Here is a 12,478-nt window from a genome sequence, read left to right as displayed (position 1 = left end):
ACAGCTACAGAAACCCTTCTTTCCTGATTTAGCAGCTCTCTATAGAAAGATAACAGTGTTTTAAGAATGGCAATTCTGAAATAGCATAGTTCTGTTGCAACCACAGGCAATAAAAATAATACCTATATTCCGAGGGAAAACAAATAAACCTCTCAAATTCTCTTCTAGTGCATACACTAAAAATGGCACATAGAACTCCTTTTAATGATGATTCCTTTTCAGAGATGACAGAACTTTCAATTAACCTAAAAACTTACTATTTTTTTAAAAAAACAAGTTTCACTCCTCCCCTCAAATTTTCTTAACAAAGTACATTAGGGGGAAAAAAAAAAATATGGTGAAATGTAAAGGATTCAAAACGAGGCTAGCTAGGATTTATTTACAACTACGGGCACCCAACTTTTTCCATGGTACTGGACAAGCTATTCCAAAATCTTGCATTAAAAATGGGACCAATAATCAACTGTTTCAGGATTTAATTCACTAAGGCTGATCATGCAGACAAAGTTTTCTTATACATATTCCACATTTTATAAAAAACCATCATCAAAACGGTTGATTTACAGTTACACTGTGTACCTTTACTGTTCCATCTGTTGAGCAGCTAGCAACATATTCATCATTTGGTGAAAATCTACAGTGATTGACAGAATTGTCATGACCGATCATCGTATTTCTAGAACACTTCCTGTTCAAATCCCAAAGCTGCATGAGAAATAAACATATAAATATCAACATGTTCATGAATTATTCAAAGACAAATTGCTCTTGCTCTTCTCAAAATCATGCAACCTCAATTTTTTTTTTTTTCTTAGTTTTACCCACATGTTGATGCTATGCCCCAGGCTATCCCACAATTTGCCTCCATCTGCTAATGTGCACAAAAACTATTAACATCAGAATTACACAGAACTAGTTAAACTTTCTGTACAGTGCAGACAAGGCCCTTGAACAGCACTAAGTTAATGAAAGTTTCCTCAGACTGAGGAAGAAGCTTCCTCTTGACTCTTTCCCTTTCAACTCTGAAGTTCAGAATTATGCAGTTTACATGTGATAATAAAAATGAAATCTCTCAGGTTTGTCTTGGACAGTCTGAATATCATCCTTGCCACATCCACACTAACAAAGTTAAAAGAACATTCCATATTTTTTTTGTTTAGGGATCCTCCTCCCCACTCCTCCCACATGCACTGTTTTCCAAGCCTACAATCCCACACTTCCTTCCCTTGTTTTGAAATTTCTTCCCTTTCTCCTATATAAAAAAAAAAAAAAAAAAAAAAAATGCATTTGAGTGTTCAAGTGAGAGCTCAGAACAGGAATAATCACTTGTGTGGTATTCTCTGAAAAAAAAATCAGGCCCTTTTGATTATTGTGAATACTTTAGTTCTGTTACTCATTACTCATGAAAGTGCTGAACACCGTCTAAATTCTTAACCACATTTTAAACAACTCCCTTCTACATCTACTTGTTGCAAGGTGTCAAACCGCAAATGCATCTGCTGAGGTATCCAGGAGGTCAGCACGAAAGCCGCCTCTTTCCACCCTGACATCAGATTGTAACTGTATTTTACCTCCAGTTTACACAGACACAAGATCTTGCAAGAACTCTTCACATGAGACTTCACATTACAATTAAGACACCTCACATCCTGATAGCTATGCTGGAAGTGACAGTTGTCCTCCCCACTAACTGCTGTTTACTCCTAACAGTTCTCTTGAACTGGAACTGGGCAATTGAGCTACTGCAGGGAACTAAAAGAGCAGAAAACCAATCCCACCAAACAGAGGTTTTTGCTGATTTGGCTGCTTGAACTATCATACCACCGTAGATTAAGATTAGCACATGCACTGCAACAAAGGCAAGAATATACAGCCAGGGCATCTTCAGTGTCAGTTAACTACACGATTTGCTTAGTTGTACTGTGAAATTGCACTCTTATTTGCCACAGTCTAGGTCTTACTTGATTCTTCTGATTACCCCCCTCCCTCAGAGGTAGACTTCAGTTGCCTGATTTCTGCTCTTTCTGTGTATGCATACTGCCTTCCAATCTGAACAGTGCCAGCTGGTTAACCTGATAAACCTCTTGCTTTGATTACTGTTGTTTTGTTGGCTTCCACCTTCATTTCTTTACTATGCCTAATCAATTTAATCAAAAGATGTACCTGCTACACTTCCATAATACTTTTTTTCTTTCATTCTTTCACCATCTTTTTTATGTTACTAATGTTTTCAATCATAAATTTCTGCCCTCATTTCTCTTATGCCATTTTTAATCAGGTATTTCACTCCCATACTCTCCCATTCCCATCTCACCCTATAAAAGTCTTGCCAAAGCCCTCACCTTCCTGCCCTACGAATAGAGGACTTGCCCATTCTCCTTCACTGAGCATAAACACTCCTTCTGTTCTGCTTTGTTGAAATCTGATTACAGATCTGTACTCAGTACTCTTAATCTGTTGCCAGCTATTCTCTATGAGGCTCATTAAAAAACCTTAATTTATACTGTTTAAAAATATTTATACATCAACAATTATCTTGTTATGGTACGCAGCATGAGAATAATCTCAACCTTTTCCACTTACTTTGATGAAAGTGTCATTTGAGCAGGTGGCTAAGAGATACTGACCGCTTCTGTTGTTGAACTGGCAGCAATTGACCTGCTCTAAGTGTTCTTCATATACACACCTGCACTGGCCTGTTCTTGAATTCCAGATCTAGACAGAATTGAAGGATAAAAAAGAGTTTTAAATATAAGTATTTCATTTAAAAAAAAAAAATCTGTAAACTATGCTGAAATACAGATAAAGCCCTAAAACACTCTTAACACCACCTCAAAAATGTTTTGAAGGGAGAGCAAATATATTTATAATTAGAAATAAAAAGTTACGAGGGGAAAGGTCATAATTCAAATTAGAATCTGATCAATACTGGAACTTCACCAAGGTTTTGCTACAACAGTGAGGAAATAAAAATTCCAAATAATTCACATGTAACGGAAAAAAAACCATGAAAAAAAAGAATTATGGATACATTCATCTCACATTACGGATAGGAATGGACTCATACATTATGTTCTACTTAAAAAGAATCATCTGATAATACAAGTAAAATAAGTGGTAATTCTGTAAGGATGATGTTAACATCAAGCATCTTTTACATTACGTAACAAGGGGGCTTGTCTGTTTGTGAAGTGGTGAATTATCCACATAAGATTTAAGACAGTTAAAAAAACCTTTAGTCTTAAGAATGTGCTCTGCCTTGCTTAAAACTGAAAATAGAATTACTTATTTGGAAAAAAAAAAAAATTGTCTGCTCTCCATTTCCTTACCTTCACTTTTTTATCAGCTGAACAAGTTGCTACAAATTCACCATCTGCAGAGAAAGCGCAACAAAGTATTTCATCATCATGGGCACTTATCTCCAAGAGTCTTTCTCCACTTTCTGCTTTAAACACCTAAAACAATAAACAATAAAAATCTTAAAACCCACATACAATTTTAAAACACAAATATGTTTGTTTTCTCTCAAACAGCTCTCTTTATATAAGCTTGTCATAAAATTGATCTACTTTTGAAAGAATGTATAATTTCAGGGAAATTAACATAATAATTATAAAAATATTTAATTTAAGCTTCAATTTTATAAGGATGATAGAAATTGTTAGGGAAAGAAATAGTGAAAACTGATTTTAAAAAAGATTTCTATATGCAATGTGTGTTTCATTAATGACTTTTTCTACCTTCACTCTTAAGCATAAATCCATGTCCTTTCTCAGTATTTTTTAACAGTACCTGCAAAACACTGTATCTATTAACAAAATCTAAACTATTCTTAAAACTATAAATTTCAGGTTTATATCTATCTATCTATTTATCTCTCTCTCTCATATCCTTCTGTGGAAAGTAAGACTTTCAGCAGCAAATGATGATTCGGGGAACAAACAAAAAAAAAGAACTACTGAGAAGTCATATGGGATGACAGAAGTCTGTCTTGAGCAATAAAATGTCAGTTGGGGAAAAGCGTCACATATTAATTGATTTCCCAAAATTCTGGGATTTAACTTTACAATGGTGGGGAAAAAGGGGTCTCCCTTTCCTCCTTAGGTTACGTATTCTTAATTATTAAAACAAATCACTAGGTGCTCTCTACAGCAGTGTTCAGAATACTACAATTGTGAAGTCCCCATTTTCTCCTTTTTCATTGAGTGGGAATATCAATGACAATGAAATGTTTGGTATTGGTTCAAATAAGAACATAAATACTGAAGTAACAGGAAATCTACTTTTACAAAAAATTCTGCAGAACATCTGTTCTTAATCTAGCAATCATTTTTTTATTTTACAGAAGTAGTAGAAGTAGCCTTGAAAACTGAAAAGCTGAGGCCACTACTGGAGAAAACATGAATAAGCTCAGAGTTAAACAATGAAAAAATGATTATTGCTGATTTTCCTATTACTTCTTCAACTAAAGTTTTTAAACACAATCGCAGTCCACAGATTTTAGTTTTTCGGGTAGAAAATGAAGAGAAAAATAAACAATCTGCAGTCTCAATAATGAGGCCATTAAGTACAGAAGCTCAGCACAATAACTTCAGCACAGCATAAAATGAGTACATCCACCAGGCATCTCCTTAAGTGGATACTATGATCATAATATTGTAGAAGCCAGCAAATAAATAAATAAAAGCACAATAACAACACATTAAGTAGCCAAATGAACAGCAATTAAGCACCACTAATATTATTATTTTCGTACTCAACTTATCAAGCATCCAAAACAATACCAAAGGCTTGCAGAAAAGTTGTTCTTTTCCCTTACCTTTGGCTGTCTGGAATATGGATACTTTACCAGGTTACTGGCTGGCTGATTGCTAGTTTTCTTGAGAGCTGGCTGGCTCTCCTCCAGGCAAACTGCTGGCAAATTTATATTAGTCACTTTCCTCTCTCTCCCCTAATCCACTTCTTAAGAACTTTGGGCCCATTTCCAGTCTAATACTATCCTCAACTTCAGGGGTTCGTTTTTATTCCCAGATGTATTTCTTTTGCGTAAGACAATTTACTAATTAAGCATCAAAGTAGCATAATGTCTATTACCATCCCACAGAAATAGTAAAACTGTAACTAAAACGTCTTACTGTTTCTCACTTCTGTAGAAGGTCTACTGTGACTGGAAATAACACTTTCGCAAGCAAATACTAAATATGCTGGGGTGCATTACTTAGGCTGTGAGCTCTTCTGTACCATTAAAAGGCGTCTCACGTTCATGGATTACAGCTGTGAGGGTATAAACCCCGAAATCACACAGTTTAGCTTTCTAACTACAAGATGACACTTCCTATTCTAAACATGCAACTTGATGTTTTATGTAATAATAAATCCTTTTCAATCATTCTAGCTCTCTAATACCTCCACATAACAGCAAAAGAAAAGTGACAGGAGTGTTAACAAATGTTATCAAAATGGCACTCAGCATCTCTTTTCATTCATGCACAGGTATCTTACCTGAAGTGTTTTATCAGCTCCACATGACGCTATTCTTTGTCTATCCTTAGAAAAGCAGGCATGGTAAACTGCATCTCTATGTGGACGAACAACCAGACGGTAGAGGTTTTTCAAGGATTTTTTATTTCTACAGGGTAAGACAGTTGATTTTAGATGAGTAGGATTTCCTAGTGCCTTTTTATTATTCAAAATCCTCTGTAAAAAGATAACACTTTTTCCACACATCTTGAGCAGCAAGCTTTATAACAAACAATTTGTTTAGATCTTAGTAAATTTATTTTCACAGCAGTGACTCAATTCTTATCACTAGATATTTAAATAAAATCTATGACTATCACTGCATTTCAATCAGAGATTAAGTACAGAATGTAACACAACTTAGATGACTCTTGCCTCACTTTAACAAAAACTTAGAATTAGTAGCAATCATAACCACCCTGTTTAGCCAGATCTTAACACAGAAAGCTGTCACTATAATAAGATGATTTTTGGTGATGAATAGATTGTTACAAGATTATTTTTTTTCTAGAGTCAAAATGAATCAATGTACTTCAAGTTTTTATCATTACCAGTTTCAATCTTCAGGTTTAGCATTTACATAATGGGTAAAACATCTCAAAGTAGCTGTGCTGTAGAATGAAAGCAAATTTTCACTGCAAAATACTGACTCATCTAAGCCAACATTTCACAGAATCATCTAGGTTGGAAAAGACCATTAATCTAACACTGACCATTCTCAACTACACCATATCCCTCAGCACTATGTCAACCCGACTCTTAAACACCTCCAGGGATGGGGACTCCACCACTGCCCTGGGCAGCCCATTCCAACACCTAACAACCTGTTCTGGAAAGAAATGCTTCCTAATATCCAGTCTAAACCTTCCCTGGTGCAACTTGAGGCCATTCCCTCTTGTTCTATCACTTATTACTTGGTTAAAGAGACTCATCCCCAGCTCTCTGCAACCTCCTTTCAGGTAGCTGTAGAGGGCGATGAGGTCTCCCCTCAGCCTCCTCTTCTCCAGACTAAACAACCCCAGTTCCCTCAGCCGCTCCTCGTAGGACATGTGCTCCAGACCCTGCACCAGCTTCGTTGCCCTTCTCTGGACATGCTCAAGTAATTCAATGTCCTTTTTGTAGTGAGGGGCCCAAAACTGAACACAGTAATCGAGGGGCGGCCTCACCAGTGCAGAGTACAGGGATAAGATCACTTCCCTGTCCCTGCTGGCCACCCTATTTCTGATACAAGCCAGGATACCGTTGGCCTTCTTGGCCACCTGGGCACACTGCTGGCTCATGTTCAGCCGGCTATCCATCAACATCCCTAGGTTGCTCTTTTTTTTTTGCATATTTTAATAAAGCTAAAATTGCTGGTCAAGGGAGCAGTGTATTCACCTACATATCCTACAAACCATTTTTAGAACCCTGCCCTAGGACGGGAGACAAAACCATCTGTCTCTGTTCTGCTGATTTCAGTCGTGTTCTTCAGCATAAGTCTCCCACATCCAAGGTGAAACTACCAGGTGAACTACCTGGAGATTGACTCTTCTGAACTGTGCAGCCTCCAAGCATTTTAGTTAGAATTCTGTTAGCTATGAGAAATTAAATAACCAAACATTCAAAGAGAAGACCTGGATTTAAGTATGCCTGGATCAACCTGCCTGGTTATTACCATAATTACCTGACATAGAGTCATTCTGTTTTGTGACCACGAAGTACTGCAGGTATCAGAACAGAAACATCAAACAGAAGAATCTAACAGAGACAGTTACGTGATCAGATGACTACTGGACTATGCTGGAAAAATGTTTAGATATGTACACTTTTTCCTTAAACAATTTCCAAAAATATGAAAACAGCAAAGAATTACTCAAATAGAAATTTCAAGATTGAGTAGAGATTACAAAGCCTTTTAATATTCCCCAACTCACTACTTTCAAAAACTTTGCAAGTTAACACAAATGCTCTCCTTTTTAAAGTGTAAATTTTACTAGAAAACCTAACAACACACTGTGACATGCCCAGTACTTGCACTGAAATTCTAACTTTTTTTAAAAATAAAAGTATTTAGAGAAGTTTCAAAGTATCTTCTTTTCATCTTTGTATAGTTATTTAAAAGGAACAATCATTGAGCACAGAAGTAAATAAATTCCTCTTTTCTCTACTTATTTCTATGAAATTGTTACTAATTTGTGGCCTTACATATCCAGAGTTCCCTCGCTCCTACAAGTTCTTGAAAATTATTTCACTTTCCCCAGAAAAAATAGAGCAGTTCTTAAAAAGGTCCTTATATTAGCCATACATTGTATTTAGCTGTACGTTAAATTATTTCCTTGGATCAAGGGATCAGCATATCAGCAGATGGACTGCAGATACTTACATCCATTCCAAATAAAATGTTCCTGTTTCTCTTTGAGCATGTAGCTTGGCTTGTTGATACACCTCTGACGTCTCTGGCTGGCAAAGACCCAGCTGTATAATGTCAGGAAACGGCTGCCGTCCAAGAAGGTGCCCATTTAAAGACAGAAATTCCTGGAAGTTCTCACGTACTGTGCTATCCTACATACAGAGCAGATACTATTTAATAACATAGAAAGTGTATTTATTTCTTAAGTGCCCTTTGCTTTTTTTAATTTTCTATACAGCTAATATTCTTGCAGAAGCATTTAGTTCTATTTTTCTATTTAGTTCTATTAGCAAGTACATATGATAGACTGAAATATTTCATTATCCTACTCCAGAAAGCATATTAACCTTATTTTTCAAATAAAGGATACTGGCAACAGTGATTTACTCAATAAGAAGTCAATGTGAAATACCAGAAAGACTATTCCAAGCAGTCAACAAAATTCTACACCTCCTCAAAAGCAGAGTATCATGTGTACCCCACCATTAGGTACTGTTGTTCACCTTCGTTATTGAGTTCCATGGTTAATTACTTGGGCACACACTGAAGTTACAACTAAAACTGAAAACTAAGTTTTCTTCATTTTTCTCTTCTCCAAGTTAAAGTTTAACTTGGTACTCTTCTTATGTTCAGTTTTTTACGCTTTCTATATATTTCCTATATATACATACATCCAACAAAATGTAATTACAGAATAGAAAAACATATTTGGAACAGACTGATCATTTACCTTTTAGTATCATACCTTTTGATCCAGGATTGAACTATATTCTACATATTCATGAATCAGGTGAGCAGGCCCTACCAATTCTGTTTTAGCTTTAATCCAATCTAAAGAAAACATAAGATCACGGAGTTCCTACAAGAAATACAAATTTAAGTTCAGAGCATAATTATGGGGGAAAAGAAAAACACAGGAAATACATTAGGTTATAAAATACATTTAATATGCTTCAGTACAATTGTGTCTAGTTAAAAACTTAGGCAATTTCCTGTTACCTGCATCTTACTTGATCAGGTATGAAAATTCGGGGTATAGAACTCTAAGCTTGTTATTTTAATGCGAAGGACTGCTCTTTGACACAGCTAGTCGGAGAAGGGATGGGGGTACAAAGCAAATCTTGACTTTTGTAGCACACAAGACCTGGTTTAAGATACAACTCTGAAAAAGCTGCTTCTAGTCCAGTCTAGCAAAGATCACTCTGCTAATAGTAATCTGTTGTTATTCTTAACAGATGCTGAATTTGAATGAAAGCAAAAAATCTGTTATACCTGCATTTAGCTTAAAAATGAGAAGGCTACCTGAAAGGCAATCAGAAACTGCAAATAGAATTATCAGAATAGAATAGACTATTTCAGTTGGAAGGGACCTATAATGACCATCTAGTCCAACTCCTGACCAGTTCAGGGCTAATCAAAAGCTAAAGCATGTTATTAAGGGCATTGTCCAAATGCCTCTTAAACACTGACAGGCTTGGGGCATCAACCATCTCCCTAGAAAACCTGTTCCAGTGTTTGACTGCCCTCTCAATAAAGAAATGCTTCCTAATGTCCAGTCTAAACCTCCTCTGGCACAGCTTTGCACCATTCCCACACGTTCTATCACTGGGTACCAAGGAGATTAGATTGTCATTTCCCTCTCCACTTCCCCTCCTCAGGAAGCTGTAGAGAGCAATGAGGTCACCCCTCAGCCTCCTCTTCTCCAAACGAGACAAGCCCAAAGTCCTTAGCCGCTCCTCGTAGGACATTCCTTCCAGCCCTTTCACCAGTTTTGTTGCCCTCCTCTGGACACATTCAAGGACCTTAACACTGTTCTTAAATTGTGGGGCCCAGAACTGCACACAGTCCTTGACATGAGGCTGAACCAACGCTGAATACAGCACAATAATCACGTCTTTTGACGGGCTGGTTATGCTGTGTTTGATGTACCCCAGGATGCCATTTGCTCTCTGGACTTCCAGGGCACATCACTGACTCATGCTGAGCCAGCTGCTAACCAGCACCCCCAGATCCCTGTCTGCAGGGCTGCTCTCCAGCCACTCCTCTCCCAGTTTATACCCGTGCCTGACATTACTCCATCCTAGGTGCAGAATCCAGCATTTGGACTTGTTAAATTTCATCCCATTAATCACTGCCCAATGCTCCAATCTATCTAGATCCCTCTGTGAGGCCTCCTGTCCCTCAAGAGTATCAACAGCATCTTCCAGTTTGGTATCATCAGCAAACTTGCTAATGGGGCATTCCAGTCCTACATCCAGATCATTGATAAATATATTGAACAAGACTGGCCCTAGAATTGAAACCTGAGGAACACCACTGGTGGCCACTCACTAGCCAGCCCCATTCCCTTTGAGCTCTACCCTTCAGCCAGTTCTTCACCCAGCACACCGTGTACCAGCTCATCTCACAGTTTGACAACTTGTCCAGAAGGATGCTGTGAGGGACAGTATGAGAAGCATTATTAAGATCCAGAAAAACTACACCTACCGCCTTCCCTTCATCCACTAGGCACGTGACCTTATCATAGAAGGATATCAAATTAGTTAAACAGGACTTTCCCTTTGTGAGCCCATGTTGACTGTGCCTGATGATTGCATTATTCTTAAAATGCCTTTCAACAGTATGCAGCATAATCTTCTCCATAATTTTTCCAGGAACTGAGGTTAGACTAACAGGTCTGTAGTTTCCTGGGCCTTCCCTCACGCCCTTTTTGTGGATGGGAATAACATTGGCTAGCTTCCAGTCAGCAGGGACCTCCCCAGACTCTCAACACCTTTGGTAGATGATCAAGAGGGGTCCTGCCATAACAACCACTAGCTCCTTCAGTACTCTGGGATGAATTCCATCAGATCCCATGGACTTGTGAGCATTCATCTGATATAGCTGGTCCCTTACAATTTCAGTGTCCACAAATGGAAAGTTATTGATTCCACCCTTCTGGTCCTCTGACTCAGGGGACTGGGCAGCCCAAGGTCTGTCAGTATTATTAAAGACTGAGGCAAAAAAAGCATTGAATGCTTCCCCTTTTTCTTTATCCCTATTACTCAGATGACCATCTTCAATGAGTATTGGTCCAATGTTTTCTTTAGACCTCCACTAGCTGTTAACGTACTTAAAAAAGCCCTTCTTGTTAAAAAAATGTTCTTGCTGGAATCAGGAAAACTGCTTAAAGACAACACTGCACAGGCTCGAAGTATATTCCAATTTAAAATCAGTAAATACCACAAGGATTGAAAGATTATCATGGTTAAACAAAAAAAAAAAAAGAATACCTCCCATCTTTATTAGCCTTCCAACAAAGAGAAATCATGTTTAAATAATGAGAAATAAGCAATATAAAGAGTCTAAACTCTGGGGAGCATACAGTCATAATGAGACAGGCTAAAGAACTCTGAGAATCTAGTTCTACAAAATGTAGAAAGGCTAATAATAAAAACATTTTTCCAATACACTGAAATTAAAGAGACTGAGATAATGAAGTTAGTATGAGCCAAAAAATCCTAGATTTGTAGCCCACATTAATTATGAAGGTTCCTATAAGTACACAAAGTGTATTTTATATGATGAGTCAGATGAACCATCTCAAAAGAGGTTCAAGAGATAAGGTTGAGTACACGTGAAATAAAGCAATTAGCAACCAGGACCAAATCCTATTTGAGGCACGAGTTCGAAAGACATTGAAGTGAAACTACTGAAGTATTAATCTTCCTGCATGATTTGCATCTTATACTAGCTCAGTACCTAAAAAACAGCTGGTGGCAAAAATGACAGCAATTTTTTTAAGGGCTCCAAGGCAATTCTGGGACCAGGAGATTTGCCCATCTAACTCTTGCTGGATTTTTTGTGGCTGTTAAAATATGGTAATACAGAGAAAGAACTTTTACACACAAATCAGTATGATATACAAGGAAAAAAACTAACAAGACTTCTGTAGAAAAAAGTAATCTAACCAAATTCTCTGAAGAAATCAATTTACTTGTATTATCTTACAATAAAGTGAGCCTGGATTATCAAAAAGGTTTAGAGAAGATTTCTTATAAAAGCTTCTTAAAAAGGAAAAGAAAAACACAAGCTATTATGATACAAAATAAGGAATCTTCTCAAGAACTGGTTGAAAAGACAAGACACAAAGGGTAGAAATAGTTTTCATAACAGGCAGTGATTATCAGTGGAGCCCCTAAAGGACTCTATGTTGAGTGTTTACCTGTCTGCGCAAAAGCCTGGAAGAAGAGAGGTTCGAGTCAGGAAAACACCCGAGGGGAAAGACAGGGGGGTAAGGGTGGGTCAAGAAAGGAAACAGAGGACACTAGTCAGAACTCACCTTCTGCATGTTGGCGCCAGCCATGTGATACGCTAGAAAGTTATACCAGTACATGCAATCCTCTTGAGATGGAACAGGCGTATTAAGTTTGTAGTATTTCTTGTACTGATTCACTATGTTTTTGTGCAGCTCCTGCAGTGTGAATCAAAACACATTTTCAGTTAATACTATACCAAGGTATGGATTGGTTTCAGTATTGAGGAATACCCTTATGTATGTAGATTTAAAGCAGGACTAAAAACTTGGTT

General features: G+C 37.4%; 1 protein-coding gene across 12 annotated transcripts in view; it reads right to left on the bottom strand.

Annotated features, from left to right (window-relative positions):
- The window catches only part of APAF1 (apoptotic peptidase activating factor 1), a 39,643-nt gene that overhangs the window by 14,116 nt on the left and 13,049 nt on the right, over positions 1 to 12,478 (bottom strand). For 7 of the 12 annotated variants that reach the window (XR_012629235.1, XR_012629237.1, XM_074870807.1 and 4 more), the window contains 7 exons: positions 12,231 to 12,362; positions 8,655 to 8,768; positions 7,883 to 8,061; positions 5,503 to 5,629; positions 3,330 to 3,455; positions 2,584 to 2,715; positions 580 to 705 (listed from right to left, as the gene is read on the bottom strand). Coding sequence is in view for 9 of the 12 variants with exons in the window: in XM_074870807.1 (XP_074726908.1) it covers positions 580 to 705; positions 2,584 to 2,715; positions 3,330 to 3,455; positions 5,503 to 5,629; positions 7,883 to 8,061; positions 8,655 to 8,768; positions 12,231 to 12,362 (936 nt within the window). In the remaining 3 variants the exon portion in view is untranslated. The other 5 variants (XM_074870811.1, XM_074870810.1, XM_074870812.1 and 2 more) reach the window with 5 other exon arrangements.

The sequence above is a fragment of the Strix uralensis genome, chromosome 5, assembly GCF_047716275.1.
Source record: "Strix uralensis isolate ZFMK-TIS-50842 chromosome 5, bStrUra1, whole genome shotgun sequence".
Taxonomy (NCBI): domain Eukaryota; kingdom Metazoa; phylum Chordata; class Aves; order Strigiformes; family Strigidae; genus Strix; species Strix uralensis.
This window is presented reverse-complemented; position numbering and strand designations above follow the sequence as displayed.